The 21,890-nt window shown below is 46.9% G+C and overlaps 1 protein-coding gene across 5 annotated transcripts in view; it reads left to right on the top strand.

Annotated features, from left to right (window-relative positions):
* Positions 1-21,194, top strand: part of RAB30 (RAB30, member RAS oncogene family) — a 46,733-nt gene extending 25,539 nt beyond the window's left edge. For all 5 annotated transcript variants that reach the window (XM_417213.8, XM_040647075.2, XM_046902513.1 and 2 more), the window contains exons 2-5: positions 4,676-4,776; positions 6,303-6,386; positions 9,732-9,915; positions 12,680-21,194. In XM_417213.8, coding sequence (XP_417213.3) covers positions 4,684-4,776; positions 6,303-6,386; positions 9,732-9,915; positions 12,680-12,930 — 612 coding nt within the window. In that variant the 5' untranslated portion in view covers positions 4,676-4,683 and the 3' untranslated portion in view covers positions 12,931-21,194. The remainder of the gene's footprint in view (positions 1-4,675; positions 4,777-6,302; positions 6,387-9,731; positions 9,916-12,679) is intronic.
* Positions 21,195-21,890: the final 696 nt, after the last annotated feature.

Below are 21,890 nucleotides of genomic sequence, written 5' to 3'. Positions count from 1 at the left end.
CTAAACGTTTCATCATCTAAAAACCTCATTCATACTTTGTGTTTTGGGCAGGGACCGCAAAGACTTGCTAGTGTAAAAGCTAGTGAGGGATATGCAGGGTAGACGTTGCCTCCACGTGGAGGAGAAACCAATCACTTCAAAGCCATTAATGCCTCCCAGATGGTTTCTGTCACTTATTTGTTACTCAGAGAGATTGAGCATGGCGTGGTCTCAGGATGTGCTGGGGGAGATTCAGGTTGGATGTTAGGAAGAATTTCTTCTCCAAAAGAGCGGTCAGGTGCTGGAATGGGCTGCCCAGTGGGGTGGTGGAGTCACTGTCCCTGGAGGGGATAAGAAGCATTCAGATGTTGTATTGAGGGACATAGTTTAGTGGGGAAGTATTAGTGATAAGTGGATGGTTGGACTGAATGACCTTGGAGGTATTTTCCAGCCTTGGTGATTCTATGTTCAAAGCCATAAGTTCAAAGATGATGAACAGCCCTCTGTGCCTATCCAAGGTAATGAGTGAAAAGTCGTGGTAAAAAAGAAGATAATTCAGATGGTAGAGAGGGTGGTGGTGAGCACTGTGAACTAAACTGAAGTAGGACAGGGAAAATAATAGGTGAACAGAGCAAATTCAGGAAGAGGACATCACGTTGAGGAATAAACTAAAATGTGTGGAAGCAGTATTCCCTAAAGCATGTATTTGCTGCAGAGAAACTCCTTGCCTTATGAACAGAAGCAGATGGGACTGTATCTCCTCCATCAGCTGTGCAGTTTCATGTTTAGAGGCAGTGAAGAGCCCATGGCCGGGTAAAGCAGAGGGCCAGGCCCCGCTGACTGTGCTTACAGAAGGGTTTCTGTAACTGTGACCCTGGGTGAAGGGATAAGGACTATTGGATCCCACTGGTTCTCCCCGCATGGGGTAGGCAGCCCACAGCTTCTGCATGTCCTCTTTTTGGTTATTCAGGTTGGATATTATGAGTTCACTCTCAGAAAGAGTGGTGAGGCACTGGCACAGGCTGCCCAGGGAGGAGGTGGAGTCTCCATCCCCAGAGGTTGTCAAGAAAAGGGTAGATGTGGCACTGAGGGATGTGGTGTGTGGACATGGCAGGGGTGGGACAGTGGTTGATCTTAGAGGATGATCTCAGTGGTCTTTTCCAGCCTTCATGATTCTGTGACTCTTAATGGAGATGGAGCTTGCATGTGTGAGCTTGCCCAGCAGGAGGAAGGACTGAAAGCACCTATCCCTGCTCTGTGCTTCATTATGGGTTGATCTGTACAGCCTTCTGGTTGAATTAGAGTTAAACCCTGAGAACAAGCAGAGCATTGTCTTGCCTGGGGAAATCACCTGAGCCTGGAACATGCCATACCATCTGCAGGCTGTGGTGTCATGGCAGGGCCACCACTGCTGGTGCTCACCCAACCCAAACATTTGTACCCCCTGTAACTGTGTGCCAGCCTTGAGCTCTCCTCCTCTTTCATGCCACGGCAGGGCATGTCTCTGGCTCGGTTTGTGATCAGAGTGGTGGTTTAAACAGATGCATTGAGTGGGGAAGGCTGGGAAAAAAAAAAAGAGAGAAAGAGAAAGAATTCTATGCTTTAAAAAAGGAAAACAAAAAAATAATGTGTGATGTGTTGCTGAGAGTGGAGAGAGGGCAGAGGTTGAGACACATCTTCCCTGGGGAGGGGGAGTGTTGCGTGCAACTGAGTCAGCAGGGAAGGTCACTCGGCCCAAAGGCTCCAGTTGCAAAGGAGGGGATTTCGTAAGGGAAACTGCTGCAGTGTCTTCGTGTTCAGTGCTGACAGCGTGATGGCTCAGTGTGTGCACGTAGGAACAGCAATTCTTGTAGATGGGGGGCTTAGGACAGCGATGGTCAACCTCGGCTGCCCTCTAAATTTCTTCTTTGTCCTTTGCTTTCTTTCTCCCATGTCCACTGCTCCCTCTTTAGTTCTGGGGTTTCATCTCCTCGTCACACTGTTTGTTTTACATCCCTGGCTTCTCTTCCAGCTCTAGTTTGGTGGGGGGGGGGGGGGGGGGGGGGTCATTATCACATATGATTAGTCGTGGAGCCTAACGAAGGGGATCAGACATAACTCTAGGGTATGTCTGAGCCATTTAGTCTTTCTGAGCTCGAAGATCTGCAGAGGAAGTTTATTTTTAAGGTTCCTGAGAAGATAAATTTGAATGTTGGGTTGTTTGGGGTATAAGTAATAGAAATGAATTGCTCCGGGGTAGCAGTGCCCTGTGGGATTTGAAGAATCCCAGGGATAATTATCCAGTGCTGAGTAAGTCTTGATAGGCTTGAAATAGCTTTTAGTAGATGATCACATTTTTCTTTGTGCTGGCTGGTCTGAAAGCTCGAAGCCATATATTAGCATTTAGCCTTGATTATAAGAGGAGCGTCAACACGTTCTTAACACTGCATTATCCAGGGAAGGCCACGCATGGAAGCACAAAATTCTTATATGAGGTAACAGCCCCAGGAAACAAACAAGTGCATTTGGAAACCTGCTTTTTGAGGTCCCACTGCTGGGTGTTGGAGCAAGGTGAGGTCCGAGCATCCTCAGGGCTGCTCCAGCTGTGTGCCTGCACCACTCAGGGAGCGGATCCAGCTCAGTGGTGACGTGGCTGTGCAGTGACTCAGCTGCGCCCTCCTGACTGTCAGCCGGTGTGATGCAGATCATTAGTCACTAATTGGTGTGGTTAGCCTTTTTTAGGCTCCTGTAGAGGCCAAGGGTCACACTAACACCATGCAGATGAATTGGTCTTTCACCTTGCCGGCCTTTGGGTCCATCAGGTGATGCACAGAGGGTTGTTTAGCTGTGCTCTGTCAGGCTGACTCAACCTTGTGAGCCATATGGGGCTTGACAGAGAACAGCAGTTCTCTAATACTCTTTTTTTTTAAAAAAAATCTTTTTTTCTCACCACCATCCATCCCCTGTGCTTCCCATCCATCTCCTCATTCATAACCTCTGTGTACCAGCAGATTGGGTACCACACTCAGATACCCAACTGACAGCTGTGGATATGTCTCTTTACCAATGCCTTCTGTGCCATTACCCCTGAGGACAGGGGTTACCGGTGTTGGGGACAGGTTTTTGCCACCAACTGCAATACCTGCATTATCTTGAAAACCCTCTTCTCTGGCCATGGCGCCAGCAGCACCCTTGGGTGCACTGGAGAGGATCTGTGGGTCTGGCATCATAGAATCATAGACTCACTAAGGTTGGAAAAGACCCACAGGATCATCCAGTCCAACCATTCGCCCTTCACCAGTGGTTCCCGCTAAACCATGTCCCTCAACACAACATCCAAATGCTTTTTGAAAACCACCAGGCTCGGTGACTCCACCACCTCTCTGGACAGCCCATTCCAGTGCCTGACCACCCCGTCAGAGAAGTAGTATTTCCTAACATCCAGCCTGAACCTTCCCTGGTGCAGCTTGAAGCCATTCCCTCATCTAGTCCTAACACTAGTCACACAAGAGAAGAGGCTGACCCCCAGCTCACTACAACCTCCCTTCAGGTAGTTATAGAGAGCAATAAGGTCTCCCCTGAGCCTCCTCTTCTCTAGACTGAACAACCCCAGCTCCTTCAGCCACTCTTCATAAGGTCTGTGCTCCAGACCCCTCACCAGCTTTGTTGCCCTCCTCTGGACACGCTCCAGGGCCTCGATGTCTTTCTTACAGTGAGGGGCCCAAAACTGGACACAGTACTCAAGGTGCGGCCTCACGAACAATTACTTCCCTGTTCCTGCTGGCCACACTGTTTCTCATACAAGCCAGGATGCCATTGGCCGTTTTGGCCACCTGGGCACACTGCTGGCTCATGTTCAGTCTAGCATCAATCAACAGCCCCAGGTTCATTTCCTCTACACAGTCTTCCAGTCACTCTGCCCCAGGCCTGTAGCATTGCCTGGGATTATTGCGGCCAAAGTGCAGGACCCGGTATTTGGTCTTGTTGAATCCCATCCCATTGGCTTCAGCCCAGCTATCCAACCTATTCAGATCCCTCTGCAGGGCCTCGCTACCCTCAGGCAGATCGACACTTCCAGCCTTGCTCGGCTGCAGCAAGCTCTGCATCTGTGCTTGGACCTTCCCATGCTTTAAGCAACCAAAGGAAGCCCTGTAGGTCTTCCCCATGTAGGCAGCCCTGTCCTTGTCCTGTGGCATTGCCAAAATGCCAGTTTGAGCATCCTGTCAAGGGGCTGCATAGGGATTCTTGTGGGCGTTCTGTGTTCCCCTTCACCTCTTCTGTCTTCTCTTCCCATTTGACATTTATGCCAAGCTATTCTCACAAAGTTTTGCTTTGGTTTTATTTTTATCTGATTTCCCAGCACTCCTCCCATCCCAGCTCCACCTGCCCTAGGCTGAAGGCAGCACTGATGACTCACAGGATGGCATGAAAGCCAGAATCAGGCTGAAGCCATGCAGTGGGTGACGTTGCTGGAACTGTGTGGACTCTGCCTGTGCAGTGTCACCAGCATAGGCTTGTGTCTCTTATCTGGGGAGTGTGCACGTGCTGGGGAGACCTTTGTTGTGATAGTTGGAGGAATAAAGTCCAATGGGAAAGGAAGAGCATTTCCCTGGCGGGAAGGAGTCAGAACTCCAGCAGCAGAGCTGCACAGCCAACGTAGGGACACCACTTCAGCCACTGCTTTGGTTCACCAGTTGTCCCTCTCCCTCTCTTGCAGCTGCGTAAATGAGTATGGAAGATTATGATTTCCTCTTCAAAATTGTTTTAATTGGCAACGCCGGTGTGGGGAAGACCTGCTTGGTGCGACGCTTCACCCAGGTAAGGTTGGTTGCCTGTTGGTGTGGGGCATTGGGTGGGAGCGTGGATGTCCCCACAAGCACTGCATCTCCATGGGGGGGAGTTTGTTGTCCATGCTCGTGGCCTCATGTCACCCACAGTGAGGTACCAGCGCGAGCACTGCTTCAGTACTTGGTGCTGTATGTGGTCCTGCTGGGGCTCTGGCTATAGGGACCTTCTGGTGCTCTCTCTGTGGACTTTCTCATTCTCATCCCTCTAGGGTAGGCCAAGCTGCTGCTGCACAGAGCTGTCCCTAGCATTGTTCATGAGTAAGCAATTAATTAATTTGGTTCCTGGGCTATCAGCCCAGGGTCTTCTGTTAACATCAGATCCCCTTTAGGGTTTACACCTGAAGAGTTAATGGGGGCACTGAATGAACTGAAGCAGTGTGAAATGGTGCTGGCAGCAAAATGAGACCTTGTGGCAAAAATCTGTGCTCCCTGTGTTTGTGGCTTTACATATAGCAGCTCCCCAAAACCTTTTAGTAACAGTGGAGGCTGGTGAGACGATATCTGCCTGGTTGCTGACAGTGAGTCAAATGCAAAGGTTTGAGAACTGCCTTTGCTTTTTTTGTGGCAGAATAGCAGGGAAGGAACCAGGCATCTGTAATTTGGGCTCAGAGTTTGCATGATGTGCTATAAAATGCAAGTTATGTTTGTTGAGTTTTTTTGTTTCTTTTAAAACTAATAATGTTAAACATGCTCTCTGATTGCCTGTACTAGCTGATGGCAGTGAAGCTGGTCAGACCAGAAGGGTTAACTGCAAAATCTGTTGCTGCTATTCCTTGCACTTTGGCAGTGTTGTTGCTGCTGTAGGGGATGGCTGTGCCCCAAAACCAACACAGCTTTGCAGGCTGGGACACGAGAAATCAAAAAGCTCTGCTAAGTTCTGTTTGGTTGGCTGTCCTCCTCCTTTCTGGAAGCTGAGAACTTCCAGCAGCAGGCTGTGCTCTGGGAGCAGGATCCAGATGCTTGGGAGCTGCTGAGGGTGCCCTGGGCACTCCTTTTCAGGTTCCCACCTCTTTCAAGGCAATGGAAAATTGGATCAGAGAGCCCTTCCCTTGCTTCTGTGCATTCAGAAGAGGCCGAAGGGATTTTCCCCTCTCCTTTTCCTTTTGTGCATCATAGAGTAATAGGATACCCCAAGTTGGAAGGGACCCACAAGGGACTGCAACTCCTGGCTCCACAGAGGACCACCCAAAATTCAATGCTGGGGAAACGTGGTTTTTTGTTTAACTTCCCGTAAGAGGTGGCAGTACATTCTGTGGCTTCTCCCAGTGGGTGCAGTGGGGATGGGTCAGCGTGCAGAGCTGTCTGGACCCTGTCCCCACTACCTGGAGCAGCAGAAAAAGCAGTCACACCTTTCAGTGCAGCTCCTTCAAGGGTGTTCTATTTAAATGATGGAAATAAGTGTCCAGGGAACTGGACAAGGGAGGAGCAGGGATGGGGACATGCAGAGGGAGTCTTGCCTTGCTACAGAACTTGTTTAACAAAACTGTTTTCTTTCAGGGGCTCTTCCCACCAGGCCAAGGAGCCACGATTGGGGTTGACTTTATGATTAAAACCGTGGAGATAAATGGTGAAAAAGTAAAGGTAGGAACGTAATGGCTTTTGTTATAAACTCATGTGGTAGCACGATAGTTTGGCTTTCTTGCTTCAGCCCTCTTGCTGCTAGAAGGTCCGTTGACATGCTGCAGGGCTCCATGTTACATCTCCAGACATAATGGGTGATATGATCTTTGTACCTCTCTTCACGATTGCCATCATGATCTTGTCAGTGAACCTACTGTAAGGGAGAACATGGAAAGGGAGATCTCAAAAAACCTGACTCCCACTTCTGTTGAGTTACAGACCTGAGAGGAGTGAAGATATCACAGTACTGGTGCTTTGCTCAACAGGTTGAAGTGAGCTCTTTTACTCTCCAAAATGGGGTGTTTGCAACCAAATCATCACCTTGTCCTCTGCTACCTTCAGAAACTAGCCACGGTATCATGTGGCAAGGAGATGAGTGAAAACACACTGGGACCCAAGCTAATTCTTTACTGGGAGCTGTGGTTCAGTTCCAGTGCCCAAAGACACTGACTGGTGCCTCTTTAGTCATTTCAAATTTCACCAGAGCTATTGTGGTGTTCAAGACCTGTGAGAAGAATATGAACCTCTTATGTCAAGGTGGCCAGAGTCCCTGAGATGCTCCTGGAATTATTTTTCCTGTGTTAAATACCTATCCACGAGTATTATAGTGAAAAACAGCATTTTTTTTTCCTTGGTGCCTTCATCTTATCTAATGGTGAGCGCGTGGAATAGTGGCAGCAGTGTGCCAGTGGCTGGATGTGAGATTGAGACCTATCTTCAAGCTGGTGGAAGTGGTGGGATGGAAACAGTGGACTTGGGCTAATTTTCAGTCCTGCAAATTTTTCCACCTGTGTTTTAGTACAGTGTTTTGTTTTTGTTTTTTTTAGTAGAAAGTCAGATTTTAAAAGAACCTCACTGCGTGAGTAACTGTACAAACCTATGGTAAGTGATAGTCCTTGGCCAAGAGACCTTCCAGCCTGAGCAGGTGGAGGACATCGTCTAGTCCAACCCCTGCTTAAGCAGGCTCTCTAGAGTAGGTTACAAAAAATGAATTGGAGTTCATTTTTACCTTACCTACCTGCCATAATCCAGCTGTCTTGAGACTCTCCTGGTCAATGGAGGAAGAAATGCAGTCTTGGAGGAAGGCCTTCCCATCTGCTACAGACACCGTCCTTTCCTGGTTGCTTCTCTGCTGCCATCTGTGTGTCCTGCCAGGTGCAGATGGAGCCCCAACAGCTTTGCTTCTGTCTGAGATCCAGGTTTTGAATGGCTGAAGTTAGTGGAAGTCACCAACGTTTAGTCTTGCTGAAAGGCAGAAGGATTCCTGTTTGCCTCTTGCATTGGTGCAGGCAGGGAGGTGAGCTTGTAGATGAGATTTACTGAGCAAGCTGCACCAGTGAGAATCAACATTTAATGAGCAGGAAAAGCGGGGATGACTCACAGCATGGAGTGGAAAAAGTGACATCTCAGTGCATTGAGGCACTTCTGAGAGCTCGTGGAGCTGTGCCCAAGCCATGAGTACCTCTGTGCCAGGCAGCGTCTCCTGCAAAGCCACTGAGATCCAGAACCATGCACCAAGAAGGTTTTCAGACTTACAAATAAATGAATTTCTGGGAAAAATACTCTCTAGCTTTTAAAATTGCATTGGAAAGTCAGTGGAGAGGGACTTGCTAGCCTGAGTCGTATGTAGGGTATTTCATATGGGAGGCTGCTAAGGGTTGCTGGTAGGTACCCCAGGGCAACACTCTGCAGTTTAGGGGTTTTTGATCTATCTGATCATTTCTGACAGAACTAAATACACGTGCAGTGTGTGCTCTGAGAGGCTACACAACTGTGGTAGTAATTACAGTGCCAGTCAATGGTAAGCATCCTCGCTGCTACAAACACAAGGCTCTGCTGCATGCACCTGTGATCTTATTGCACTTCCCTATGTGCAGAAAGCTGAATGTATGTGCAAAATGCTGGGGCAAAGGGAAGCATCAGCTGCCTCTCAGGAAATAAACATCCAGGTAACTTTTCTGCAGGTGGAGCCAGCCCTGGCCAACAGTAAACCATCTGCCACTTTTGATTTCCAGCGTTACATTAAAGCAATATGGTCAAGCCTTTATCTGCTCACAGATCTTCACAAGGAATGCAAAACGTTTATCTACTAAGGGTAACCACTAGGCCAATCTGTAGGAGTTTTTCCTGGGAAATAACTGGACAAGAAGTATAACAAAGTTATCAGTACTTTTTCCATCTGAGGAGTTAGGCTGGTTTGTTGTGAAGGGGACTCGTTGGCTATGCCAAGAGATTAAGCACAAGGCTGCCAGGAGCTGTAAGCCAGCAACAAATTCCTTTCTCTGCAAAAATGTACTTTTTCAAAATCATACCCCACATCTGAAAGCTGCTCTTCGGGGCTCTTGTTTCAAGCTAATGTATTTATGATGAGTAGCTGACATAGTTTGACTTTGGAACTGGGCTGGAATAAGGCTTCCTCTGTTGTGGGCTGCTGAATATATGGAAAAAAATCTCAGCTACTTTAACTTTTTCTTCCCAAAGTACACAGGGTTCTGGCTGGAAATCAGCCTTTCACATATTTAATTCCGAAGAGAGGTGCTTGAAAAGTAGAAGCTGAAGCAGAGCAATGCACTTTTATGCAGATATGTGTTCATTTTGAATGCTTTTCTTTGCTGCCTTTTTGAAAAGCTGTGGTTTTGGTGACCCACCAAAAGCTGTCAGAGGGTCAAGATACGCAAACGGTCTGAGTTTGATTCATATTGGGAAATGAATGTTGTTTTTCTGGACCTGGAGGCCTTGCCAAGCAGCGGTTCAACTCGTGACCTCTGAGCTGTAGTTAGGGATCACATTGATCATTTTGGGAAGGGAGGCAGCCAGCAATGGGGTGGGACCTCTGAAGGAAATGTGTTGGGAGTCCCTGGATGAGCCTGCAAATCTGTGCTGGTGGTTTCCACCCTCCAATGCATCATCTCAGGATAAATCACTGACTCTCAGAGCTCGAGGAGAGGCTTTCCTGTCACTGCTGGGACAGACCCTGCGGTGGGTCAGACAGCAGGGCAGGAGGAGACTTTCTGCCTGCATCACATAGGCCAGCAGCTCTGTCCCCATGAAAGCCCCGTGAGCGCTGCAGGGAGGTCAGCAGCAACGCCAGCTGACTTTGTGCCTTGCATTTCAATCTGCAAAGGCAGAAATGGAAACAAAAAAAGGGCTGGGGGATGGGGAGCCAAAGGGGAGAAGAGCAAAGCACTTTCTCAGCAGTGGCTGTACCCTGGAGGCGTTTGGGTCAAAACAGCGCTGCTAACAACAAAAAAAACCCACCACCTTTAAATTATGTTTTTTCTCCTCTCCCCCTCGTTATGCCAAAAGCTGCAGATCTGGGACACGGCAGGACAAGAGCGATTCCGCTCCATAACACAGAGCTACTACCGCAGCGCCAACGCCTTGATACTGACCTACGACATCACCTGCGAGGAGTCCTTCCGCTGCCTCCCCGAGTGGCTGCGGGAAATCGAGCAGTACGCCAGCAACAAGGTCATCACTGTGCTAGTGGGTAAGTGGCCAGGAGGGAGGGGGGTGGGCCGCCACCCAAAGAAGTGGTGTCTGCTTGATGTGGTGATGCTTGAAGTGGTGCGGCAGGTCTTGTTGCCATGCAGAGCTGTACCCGCAGTGGGCTTGCTTGGGTTATTCCTCCTGCAGATGACCTCAAGGTGCTGATGGAGTTGTTCAGGACTCTACAGCTACTTGTCCAAAGCATAGAGTCATAGAATCATTAAGGTTGGAAAAGACATCCAAAAGATCATCTAGTTTAGCGGTCAACCCATCCCCACCATGCCCACTAACCATGTCCCTCAGTGCCACATCTCCATGGCTCTCGAACAGCTCTAGGGATGGTGACTTTACCACCTCCCTGGGCAGCCTGTGCCAATGAGTTATCAGTTTCTGAGAAGAAACTTTTCCTGATGTCCCATCTGAACTTCCCCTGGCGCAACTTAAGGCCATTCCTTCTCATCCTATCACTGTTACCTGGGTCAAGAGGCCAACCCCTACCTCTCCGCAGCCTCCTTTCAGGGAGCTGTACAGAGCAATGAGGTCTCCCCTGAGCCTCCTCTTCTCCAGACTAAACAATCCCAGTTCCCTCAGCTGCTCCCCGTAAGAGCTGTGCTCCAGATCCTTCACCATCTTTGTTGCCTTTCTCTGGATGTCCTGTCTCAAGCCTAATGCTACTGCATGCAGAATTGGATAATTCCCATGGGTTGGTCCCATAAAGCACTGAAGCAGTGTTTTTGCAGCTCTACAGAGCTAAGAATGGGAACTTATCCCTAGTGACTCCCAGTTCAGATCTCTCCATGTAATTGAGGATCTGCTCAAGCTGGTGATGTGTGCAGACTGATACTTCCCGTAGCTGTGGACAGCGGAGTCTTGGCTCAAATGTGGGAACCAGCTCAGGATGCAATAGCAATCTTAGCATTCATGGGTGAAGCAGAGATAGAAAAATGAGTATTTTTAATGGATTTTAGGGAACCTAAAAATAAATACTGAATGCCATGTTAATCTATAGCAGCTTCAGCTCAAGCTGAAACAGACCTCAGGCCATCTGTCTGCTACAAGCAAGGTGAAGGTTATTTTGCTTACCCATACTTCTCCATGCTCCACTTTTATATACCTGATAGTCCAGGACTTGACTTTTAAAGGCTCAAGAATATATAAAGAGAAAGAGAAATATAAGTTGGGGAAAGCCAGAAAGTTTCATACTGCAGTGCCATTATTACCTCAGTAGTTCGCTGTTTACAAGAAAAGTCTACAGCATTATAAAATATGTTCAATATGTCTTTAAAGATCTTTTGAATTTTACATGCCCTGATAGTGTTGCAAGTGAGCCTTAGGATTTAAGGAGCTTCTATGCAAGAAACTCATTACACTCCATAAGAAGAGTATGGCTCATGTACAAATGGTACAGAAATAATTAATGACTAGCAAATGTATACATTAATTTTTAGGGAACATTAAGTTAATTATCTGTATCTGCTGTATGAAATATAAATGATGAGTGCCATAGCACCCACTTCGAAGATGGTAACACCCATGAACTGCTTTGAGTGATAATTTATTTAGAACTTGTAACTTCATTGTATAGAGTGGGTCCAAGACTTATTTGGTCAGAAAATAAGAGGGATGTTGGATGGAAGGAGGGCAGTGGGAGTCGCAATGCCAGTGCAGCCTTCTCCCATGGGTGCTCACGCCAGCTCCAGGACGAGGCTGGGAGAGGTTTCCTTCTGAACCTGCAGAGTAACTGGGCACGGCCCCCTGCTATCCTGTGTTTTGTTATCTTCTTTGTAAGATTAATTTATGGCCCAAAGATTGTGTTCGAAGTGAAGTGGTCAGTAACAAGCTAAAATCATATCAGGTGTTGTTGGAGACATTAATCAACCCCTTGATAAAATGAGCTCTGGAGGAAGGGGCTGGTTCCTTGCCCCACCTCACTCTGTGAGCGCCCCAAGCCCATCCATGCTCCAAGCCAGCCTGTTCACAGGGTTATTTAATTAAACTAGGAGAGCACCTTCTGCACCAGACTCCCTTAAAGCCTGTAATGACACGAGGAATATCACACTTAGTGTCTCACATGCTGTAATTGACAGTTTAAGTGCTCCTCAGAGACAGAACAGGAGAATTTTCAATAGATATTAAAATGGAAGTCCTTTAATGTCGGTTGATAGTAGCAAACACATGCACTGGTGCTAAATTAAAGCTGACTGACTTGGATGTTCACAGGGCATGTTCCATTAGGTGAGCTGATATTGAATGAAGCCAGACTGTGAGTTGGGGAACCAATTATTTGGAAGGGAGAGCATTGAGAGTTTTGCATCAAAAGCACTCTCCATGCATATGGGATTATAGAATCATGTGAGTTGAAAGGGACCCTTAAGGGTCGTCTAGTCCAACTTGCCTGCAGTGAACAGGGACACCTACAGCTCCATCAGGTGCTCAGAGCCCCGTGCAGCCTGACCTTGAGTGTCACCATGGACGGGGCATCCACCACCTGTTTGGGCAACCTGTGCCAGCGCCTCACGGCTCTTACTGTAAAAACCATTTTCTTACATCCAGTATAAATCTCCCCTCTTCAAGTTTGAAACCATTTCCCCTTGTCCTGTCACATCACACGCTGCTACAGAGCCTGTCCCCTTCTTTATAACAGACCCCTGTTAGATACTGAAAGGAAATAGGTACAGCACCGAACTTCTCCTCATCCCAAACTTCTGTTTCTTCTGTTTTGAAAGTCAAACTAATTCCCTCTCTACAATCTTCTACCGATGCAGGTAATAAGATTGATTTAGCTGATAAGAGGGAAGTGTCCCAGCAGAGAGCGGCGGAGTTCTCGGAGGCGCAGGACATGTACTATCTGGAAACCTCGGCAAAGGAATCGGATAATGTGGAAAAACTCTTCCTGGACTTAGCCTGCCGGCTGATCAGCGAGGCACGGCAGAACACCCTGGTGAACAATGTCTCATCCCCCTTACCAGGAGAGGGGAAAAGTATCAGCTATTTGACTTGCTGTAATTTTAATTAAACAGCTGGCATGTGATTCCCCATCAGCCATGGGCCCTGAAGATTTTTCGCCGGGATTTGTCCCCTCGGAGGGAATTCCGCCCTGACCCATCTGACTTCCTCGCAGTCGGGTCGCAGACCTAGAAGCATGGCAGGCTGACAGCTCCAGCTGCATGGCAACGTAGCAGAATATAACGTGGTTCACATTTAATTTTTCTTGCAGTCTCTGGAGTGGGTTAGGAGAAAGCAGAGTTGCACAAGAGCTTCATGTGATGCAGAAAATGAGCTATCGCGTTTCCTTCTGGAGGAGATCAGAGCAACCTCTCTTGGGGAAGATTTGGAAGAGGTCAAAATCTCTCTTACAGAACAATGTGTTTGTTCCTTTTTAAAAGAAGAAGAGAACCGACGATGAGCACTGACCCAGGACTACGCTGGCAATCATCCGGGCTGCCAGCTGAGTGAATTCTTGGGACGTGTATATAGTGTCTTTGTGGAGGAAGGTGTTTGAAATAGTGTTATGTCTCTCATCTACAGGCACTTTCATGAACATGGAATAATAATAATAAAAAAAAATGTTATATATCTCAACATTTCCAAACAGCAGTTTGAGAAGACATGGATACAGCTCAGTTTGCTCCCTTTGGTGCTAGCAGTTCAGCAAATATTCCATAGACCAAATGTAGTTATACTACATTGCTGTCCTCTGAATGTGTAACCCAGACTGATTAAGAAAAGAACACTAATAAGCACTGTTCATTAAAATCTCATTACCTCTTTTTCTAGGCCTAAATAGCGAGAAACGACTGTGCTTCTTTGATACCCACTGCAGGATGAAAAGACTTCCTGGAAATAACAATAAACGCATAACTAAGAAAATGTCCCTCCTCTAATTAGTAATGTCCAGAAGTGAAAAACGCGTTGGGAAATGTTATTGGCGGAACAGAAGAAGTGCACCAGACACGACCAAAATATTTTGTGTGCGCTGATTGTGCAGAAGGGTTCAAAGAGAGCACAGTTCGAGTGGCAGCCTGCAATATGTCTGGGTTAAAAATAAAGCTTGTAGATAAAGTTCCTGCTGGAAAGGCAGGCGTGCGATTTTGTAGAGATTTTCTTTTTTTAATACTAAATGGAAATAGCAGCAGGTTGCAAGTGGCATCGTTCTGTGTCTGACCCATCTGGCGATCACCTCGTGGAACTGTTCTCTGAGAAGCTCTGGAAGGTATCTTCTTGACCTCTCCTCTCTGCTAGGGTAGCTTTCACATTCAGGGCTGTAGAGTCTTTTAATTTACTCGATGCTTAGCGCTCTTAATCTCAGACTCCAGCGTATGTGTAACTATTTAGGCAGTTTTTTCCTACAGAGCCCCTGAAGTGGAAGCGTTACAGAACCTGCATTACACCTTTAGTGCCATATACGAACGATGCAGATTTACACACTGACTTCAAAGCAAAATTGGAATACATTGAATACGCACATGGAAGATGATCTTTAGAAGTTGGAGTTCAGTTTAGCTGATCCAGGTATATCTCTCCGGACGATTACATGGCTGTGATATGCTGTAATTTAAAGTTAATCACCTTAATATCATTTGGCATTTTCTGAAGACTATAACAGAGCTTTTGTATTGACGTGAAAGCTGCCAGTAAGTTCCTCATGAAAATAATAACAATAAAAAAAGAAAAGTAGCATTTTAAAATGCATTTTCACATTTTCCTGAAAAGATTTCTTTGGGTTGTATCATGGTGTGCCTTTGATCAGTAATGGTGATACATGTCTTTGAGAGAGAGGGGATAGTTGAATCATATGGCCATTTAAAATATTTTCTTGCTAATTTTACGTCGCTTTCTTCTTTTGTGATTAGTGCTAAAAATGAAGGAGTAGAAATTGTGGTACAAATCTTGCTTGTCATTGAGGTAAGACTTTGCAAAGTGCTGCTGCAGGCGTTACATGTTGGGGGAATATGACTGATGCTCTGGCCTGCGCCGGTCCTTTTTGGTCTCTGCTCATGATGTCATCCGGAGGATTTAGAAAGGTGTGGCTTCATGGCTTCTGCTCTTCTGAGTTGTGTGGTACAGCTTATGAGAGCATTCTTTTTTGAGCATTCTCCAGGTTGCCAAACGCAGCCTGATTTGAGCTTGTTCAGACTACCCAACACCAAAACAGCTGCTTCTGTTTATAGCAAGACTCAGGGTGTTACAGGTAAGGTAACACTCAAGTTAAAAATCAATATTACATGTGTTTACTTTCTAAAAGCTTTTACTCTCCAGATGCTGGGCTTGACAGCATATAATTGAGAAGAAGGGCAGGGCTCTTCGGTTGAGTGAATTGAGGAGGAAGGAGTCTGCCCACTGAAATACCGTGGGTTCCTCAGCCTGGCTCCCAAAACCATCAAAGCTGGGCAGGTAAATCTTGTTGAATATCAGTATCAGTGCATTTTCAAATGCTCCTTGCATCATTTCTGGAAGTTGTACTCTAACACATCATCACGACTGAAAGAATCAAATAGCAGAAGCTGCTAACGTTATTTTCTTGAGAATTCTCTTGGAGGTTTTCAGAAGGCAAAGTCTCTTTTCCAGTTCTTTCCTAACCTGTAGGTGGCTATTTTGGAGGCTAGCTACGTACCTCCAAGCATTGGTTCTTATTGCTAGCAAATATTTGTGCAAGACCTCTAGCTCCAGACAGAGATGTGCTCTTGCTGAGCGGTGGAGTGCTGTGGTAGGGCCAATGTTGCATCTGACTTCTCCAAGGACAAATCTGAAGTGATTCCTTTCAATGTTAATTCTATGTAGACTGTTAAGAAATTGAAAGGAAGCAAGGGTGGTAATTTTGATTTTTACAAGGTAATAAGCCAAAGCTGTAGCTTGAAATGTGTTTTTTTCCTGCAGTTAACAAACACAGTACCAGTTCAAGAGGCGATGTTTTATTGCAGCAGCTCCTTTGCAGGAGTGATTTTTCTCTACCTTCTAATATCCCTCTGGGACATAAAGCCCATCTTTCCACCGAGCATTGAGGACTTATCTTCAAATCTGGTCCTCCGCTGAAGGCTCTGCAGTCAGAAGAGGAGCTTTTTCAACTGCTAATGACAACATATGTTGTAGCAGATTGATCAGAGAGCTGAAAAATTAAAGGAGATTTATGGACACAAATCCCAGTTATGTGACAGTCATCTCTCCAACTCTGACCAGCACCTAGCTGGATGACTGGGTTTTTGAGAGAGCTGTCAGTGAAAGCTTTGTGATGCTCCCTGGGTTGAGTGTCCAAAACCCGTACAGAATTGATGTGATGGGCCAAATTTGACTGGAAGTGTTCTCCACTGTTGAGAGAGCATGGCATTGCTTTTGGCATAGCTGCTAGGTTTTGATGCTTTTTCAGGGTGATACACTCACGGTGTAATCATCTTAGTTCTGGGTGAAAAGTGGGTGTTAATAGTAGTGCCCTAATTAAACCTTTTCTTTAAACGTTTTAGCACATTGAATAGCTCCAAGCAGAAGCCATTGTTGAATGGCCAACAGGTTTTTGTTTGCTCTCTAGCAAACCTGTTTGGAGAGATTTATGAAAGCATCTCCTGAAAACGAGATGGTCTGAGCTCTGTCATCCCGCTCTGCTGTTGATTCCATCAGGATGATGTTGGGTAAACCACTGAGTGCTCTGTGCTCCTGCTCACAATTTGTGAGGTACTTCCATCAGTATTTTCCTTTAGGCATTTACTGTAACGTGCTGGGAGAAGCCACAATTCCCTTCTGTTCTTATTCAAGTTCCCCACGAGAGATAGGAAAAAAAACAGCGTCCTATCTGCCCTTCAGGAAAAAGAGTTTTGGTGGAAAAAAGTGAAATTATTGGGTGCCTCTTCCTACCTCACATCTCACTTTGATGCACAGGTGAGTCGCTTGAGCCGCAGTGGGGTATGTGTTTGTGCCGAATGCTAAATGGCTTTGTGATCATTATTCAGTGAAAACCACATGTAACGAGTTGTCAGATGAGATGCTTTGTTCTTTGCTGTAGAACGCGTGAAGCAGCCCTTACAATCTGCGAGCCTGCTGGTGCTGTTTGTCTTTTTGGAAATAGCTGTATCAGTAACAGTGGGCTCCCGCTAGTCTACATTTAGCGGCTAATGGCTATTGAATTCCTTCAGCATCGGTAATAATAGCTGCAGGCAGAGGTTGACACAGCAGACAGTGATTTGAAAGGAGGGAAAGTCGAAATTAGTGATGCAGAAGCATTGTGGGTGTACACAAGTGGGATGGCATGCTTTCCCCAGCTTTTGCTGGCAAGGGATGCAATTAGTTATAGTCAAACCCACTGGGTTTTGCATTGTTCCTTATCCCAAAGGACTGCTGTTTGTTCAGCTGCTTTTCCACTTGTCCTGTCTTTCCAGCGTGAAGAACTCTCTGTAAGTCATGCTGAGATGTTAAGCTGATGTAATTTCTGTAGTTGGAGACTGAATTCACTTGGGAAACAGGTGAAATTCTCTAGCTATTAAAATAGGCTGAGCAAACATGGGATGCACAGTCTTTTGGGGGTGCCATCATGGCTTGACAGGACTGGAGATGCTGTCATAGAGGAAAGCTCTCCTGGCTGTGGGACATGCTGGGAATACAGCCCTCTGTGCAAGGGGAAAGAGCCGTGTAGAGCTCAAAACATGAGGTGAAGAGATGGTCCTCCTCTTGGGATTTCCTCAGTGCAGTCCTCTTTAAAAACACAGTTGTGACTTAGATTTTGATTGCTCTGGATGCTTTGAATTTGGGTCTTACCTGAGATTCTTCTGCCTTCTTGCTTTCAGTATCTGGGAACCCAATACCCTTGTACCCAGTGCTCCCCCCAATGTCTATCAAGTGGAAGACCTTTTTGATTTAAAAGATACTTCGTATTGCTGGTGAGCACACAGGGAAACTCTCATAAATATTGATATTTGTAAGGGCTCACCAGAAAACACATTGGAGCCAAAGAAAATACTCTCTTCAATTCTAGTATCACAGAATGGCATAGGTTGGAAGAGACCATCCAGTTCCAGCTCTGGGCTGTGGGCAGGTTGCCACCTACCCTCCAACCTGTCCTTGGGCACCTCCAGGGATGGGGTACCCATAGGTTCTCTGGGCGGCCTGTGCCAGGGCCTCACTGCCCCGTGAGTAAAGAATGTCTCCCTGACATAATGTCCCTTTTTTGGTTTCATTTAATCTAACATAATGTCCTTTTTTTGGTTTATTGCCATTCCCCCTTCTCCTCACACTACCAAAGTGAAAGGCCAGTGAAAGATGTTATGTCAAAATTTGGCTCTGAAGCCACCCTCTCTTTCCTTGTATCAAATCTGTCCTCTTGTTGCTGTGGGTAGTAATTGTTCTAGTTGCTGTTCACAAAGAAAGGATTGACATTTTGAAGGACAGTGCTGTTTTCTGATGGCAGTGAGCAGTAGGGAGCCACTCGCTTGGCTTCCCACAAGTGACCAGAGCATCCTAAGGAAAGCAGCCCAAAGGGAACCAGTCTTTGAAATGCAATCACCCACTTGAATTGTAGCTAAATGTCCCATAAAGGTTACAGATCTCCCATCTGCCTCCTTTTAGGATTTATCTTGGCTGGGAAAACAGACAGCAGGGCCTGCTGCCTTGCTCTGACTTACCTCGCTCACAAGCTGAAAGGACCCAAAGCCTCCTGCTGCCAGGCATGCTATATCTGGCTGAGATGGATGGCCGGCTGTCATCACCCAGGGATGCGATCACACCCTTTCCCCTCTTGTGAATGAGCTGTAACTTAAACCAGGAGTAAAAAGTATGCAGAGTTAAGGGTGCTGAGTTTTTTTTCTTCCAAGTTGGGAGTCATGGATCCAGATCTTATCACGCCCTTCCAATTATGGAGGAGGTAACTGGGGAAAGATAACACAGATATAGCTGAAAATGAGATGACAGTGACTAAATTGGGCTGGAAATTTAGCTGGAAACCAGCACCCAGATCAAGCTGTGGGTGTCCCTGTTTGTTGCAGGGGAGTTGGACTAGATGGCTTTTAAGGGCCTCTTCCAACTCGAACTATTCTGTGATTCAATGAAATGTCAGTAATGGATTATTCTAGTTTTAGGAGTATAGCAAGGGTTAAAAGCTCAGCTCTCCTGGCCGTGGATAAACAAGAGCTGGCTGTGCTGTACTCGGGTTGTTTTCACATTAATATCAAGCTATTAGCACTTCCTGGATGTGATTGTGTCCTTTGAAGCCATTCTCCTTTTCCAGCAAGTTCAGAAGATAATTTTAGCTCTGCTTAGTGCTATAATTAAATAACTGAGTCCCAGGCTGGGGCAGCAGGTGCCACCCGTGCCACTTTTTTTTTCCACCACTCATCCTGAGGGAACGTTCCCAAGGATGTGTGTGTTTGTGAGCACACCGCAGCGGTGTCCTGCACAGCATCTCCTGGAGCCCGGCCTGCCTCATTTTTGCTTGCTTGCTTTATTGGCTGTTTCCTGATATGTTTGTGACTGTCCTGGCTGTGCTGTGTGGCCTCACCGCCGGCACTGCACCACAGCATAAGGACATTCAACATCCACAAAGGGCTACGGTGATGGGGAAGGGTCTGAGGGTAAGGTGTGTGAGGAGCGGCTGAGGTCTGTGGTGTGCTCAGCCCGGAGCAGAGCAGGCTGAGGGGAGGCCTCATGGCGGCGACAGGGCCTGAGGGAACGGCATGGAGCTGCGTCAGGGGAGGGGCAGCTGGGGGTGAGGGAAAGGGTCTGCACCAGAGGGCAGTGGGCATGGAACAGCCTGCCCAGGGCAGTGGGCACGGCCCCAAGCTGCCGGAGCTCAGGGAGCGTTTGGACACCGCTCTCAGACATTGGGTTTGGATATTGGGTGGTCCTGTGTGTGGAGGCGGGAGTTGGGCTTAATGATCCGTGTGGGTCCCTCTCACCTCGGGATGTTCTGTTTCTCTATAAGTACACTTACCCTTTCAGAGGATGTGATCAAGGGCTCTGGTGTCACATGAATGCCAACGTAGCACTGGAGGGAAAAAAAGCTCCTTAAGCCAACATTCTGGGGGAGAAAAGGCCACCTGATGAAAGCAGGGAGGAGATCTGGTGCTCGTTGCCGTGCTGGCTTTGAGCCTCTCTCTCTCTTTCCACATTCTAGAGAAATAGTTTGAAATGTGCACAGTTTTCAGCATAATGAGATGCACTGCAGCTATGTCACATCCCTTTCATTCCCCACAGCTGTTTACAAAAGAAAAACAAATAACTCAGCCTGCTGGGATGGGAGCAGCTGCAGTCACTCAGCTGTCAGTGCAGGACAGGCCTTTTCTGCTCCGCTTTTATTTCCACTTCACTCTGTTCTGCTGCACACATTCGGCTCTTCTGTGAATTTGCAGATTTTGAGGGTTTTTTTTCCCCAGCTGCCTTTGATCTGTACAGAAAGACTCACCCAGATCTGCTTTGAATCCATTAATACATTGAGTAGGCATTTTAATTTTCTGTTTCCTGGCTTGTTTCTTTGTCGTGTTACCGAACTGCCAAGTTCTCTGTACTCTGCCTCGCGTTCGGCTTTTCAAGTCTAAAACGTTTCCCCTTTCCTGAAAAGCTATGATAATTCTTAGTGAACTTATCAAGGTGTCTTCACTTGCACAGAAGCAAAACTGAATTGCTCTCGGTGTTGATTGCTACCACATCAATCCTGGAGCACGCAATTCTTTTTACACCGCGATCAAAGTACATTTTATACCATCATCTGCAGCTTGAATTGTAGTTTAGAAGCCTGCTGAAGCCCTAAAAGCTGCATTTTGTTTGCAGCTTCCATGCCAGTGAAATCACAGCATTAAAGGAATTTCCTGGGCTGGAGCTTTTCCCACACATTTGGCTGTCTTGCAAAGACCCGCTGTCTTTTCCCCCAGCAGTTGTGAATTTAGCACAATGTACAGAATTCTAGCAAGAGCCCTGATTGCTCAAACGCCCTGAACACGTGGCCAGGAGGATGAGGAGCAGACACACTTCTTGCTGATCAAGCACAACCATTTCAGTAGAGAGAATGCACTGCACTCGGTCGGGCCCTTGATGTCGGGCCGCTGGGATAGCACTGCCTTTGGGGAGGGGAGGTGTTAGGGGTCACCAAACCGTGAATCGTGGACTGTTGGAAGCATTGGACCTGCCTGTTTATTTCCAAGTTCTCGTTGTCAAGTGTGGTACAGTGGGGTTGAGGAAGGAATGTATTTTGGCTGACCGTGATGATGAATGTATGACGCTTCATGTTTATTTGTAATGTCCTTTTTATACTTAGAAATCGCTGACATCTGTATCTGTATGTAAATAAATGTTTAATCCTTTCCAGCTGGTGTTTAAAGTGCCTGATTTGATTGATTTTTGTTAGCTTTGATCTGCAAAGCAAAGTTGACATAGATGCGAGACAAAGTGGTTCCCTTCAGGACATGATTTAATTCAGATCTACAACTGCTGAGGATTCTGCTCGAGTTCAGCGCCCAGCGGCACTCACAGCGAGGGCAGAGATACAGCTGTCCTCCATGGGAGCAATGTCCCTTTGCACTAGAGCAGCAGAAAGGCATCTGTTTACATTGAGTGTTCACAGCTGCTTTGGAAACACCAAAGAGATGTCTATCGCAGTCACTAGAGGGTGGTGTTCAGCAGAGGGAGCATCCATCGTCCATGCCTGGAGTCATTGCAAACGGGCTGCTGGTCCAACTCCTGCCCTAGCGGGGATGCTGGGGTTGCATGGATGGAAGCCACGTTTGAGCTGGCTTATGTTCTTTGTCCTAGTGTTTTGTTTGGTTTATAATGCTAGTTCTTCCACCCTCACTGTGCTCTTTTCATGCCCACAGCTGGACTTCCCTCATCATCGGCCTTTCTTGGGTGGAGAGAACCTCCACTGAGCACGCCTCCCACTTTAAGCCTTCAGCCTTTTGGTCAACATATGAAGTTTGCACTCAGACTCATCCCGAGGATCAGATGTCTCCCTTCTGCTCACACTTGCACTGAGAAATGAGCTGTGAAGCTTGAAGCCACCATGTG

The sequence above is a fragment of the Gallus gallus genome, chromosome 1 (assembly GCF_016699485.2).
Source record: "Gallus gallus isolate bGalGal1 chromosome 1, bGalGal1.mat.broiler.GRCg7b, whole genome shotgun sequence".
Taxonomy (NCBI): Eukaryota; Metazoa; Chordata; class Aves; order Galliformes; family Phasianidae; genus Gallus; species Gallus gallus.
Note: the sequence above shows the minus strand (reverse complement) of the source record. Positions and strands in the feature narration are given on the sequence as shown.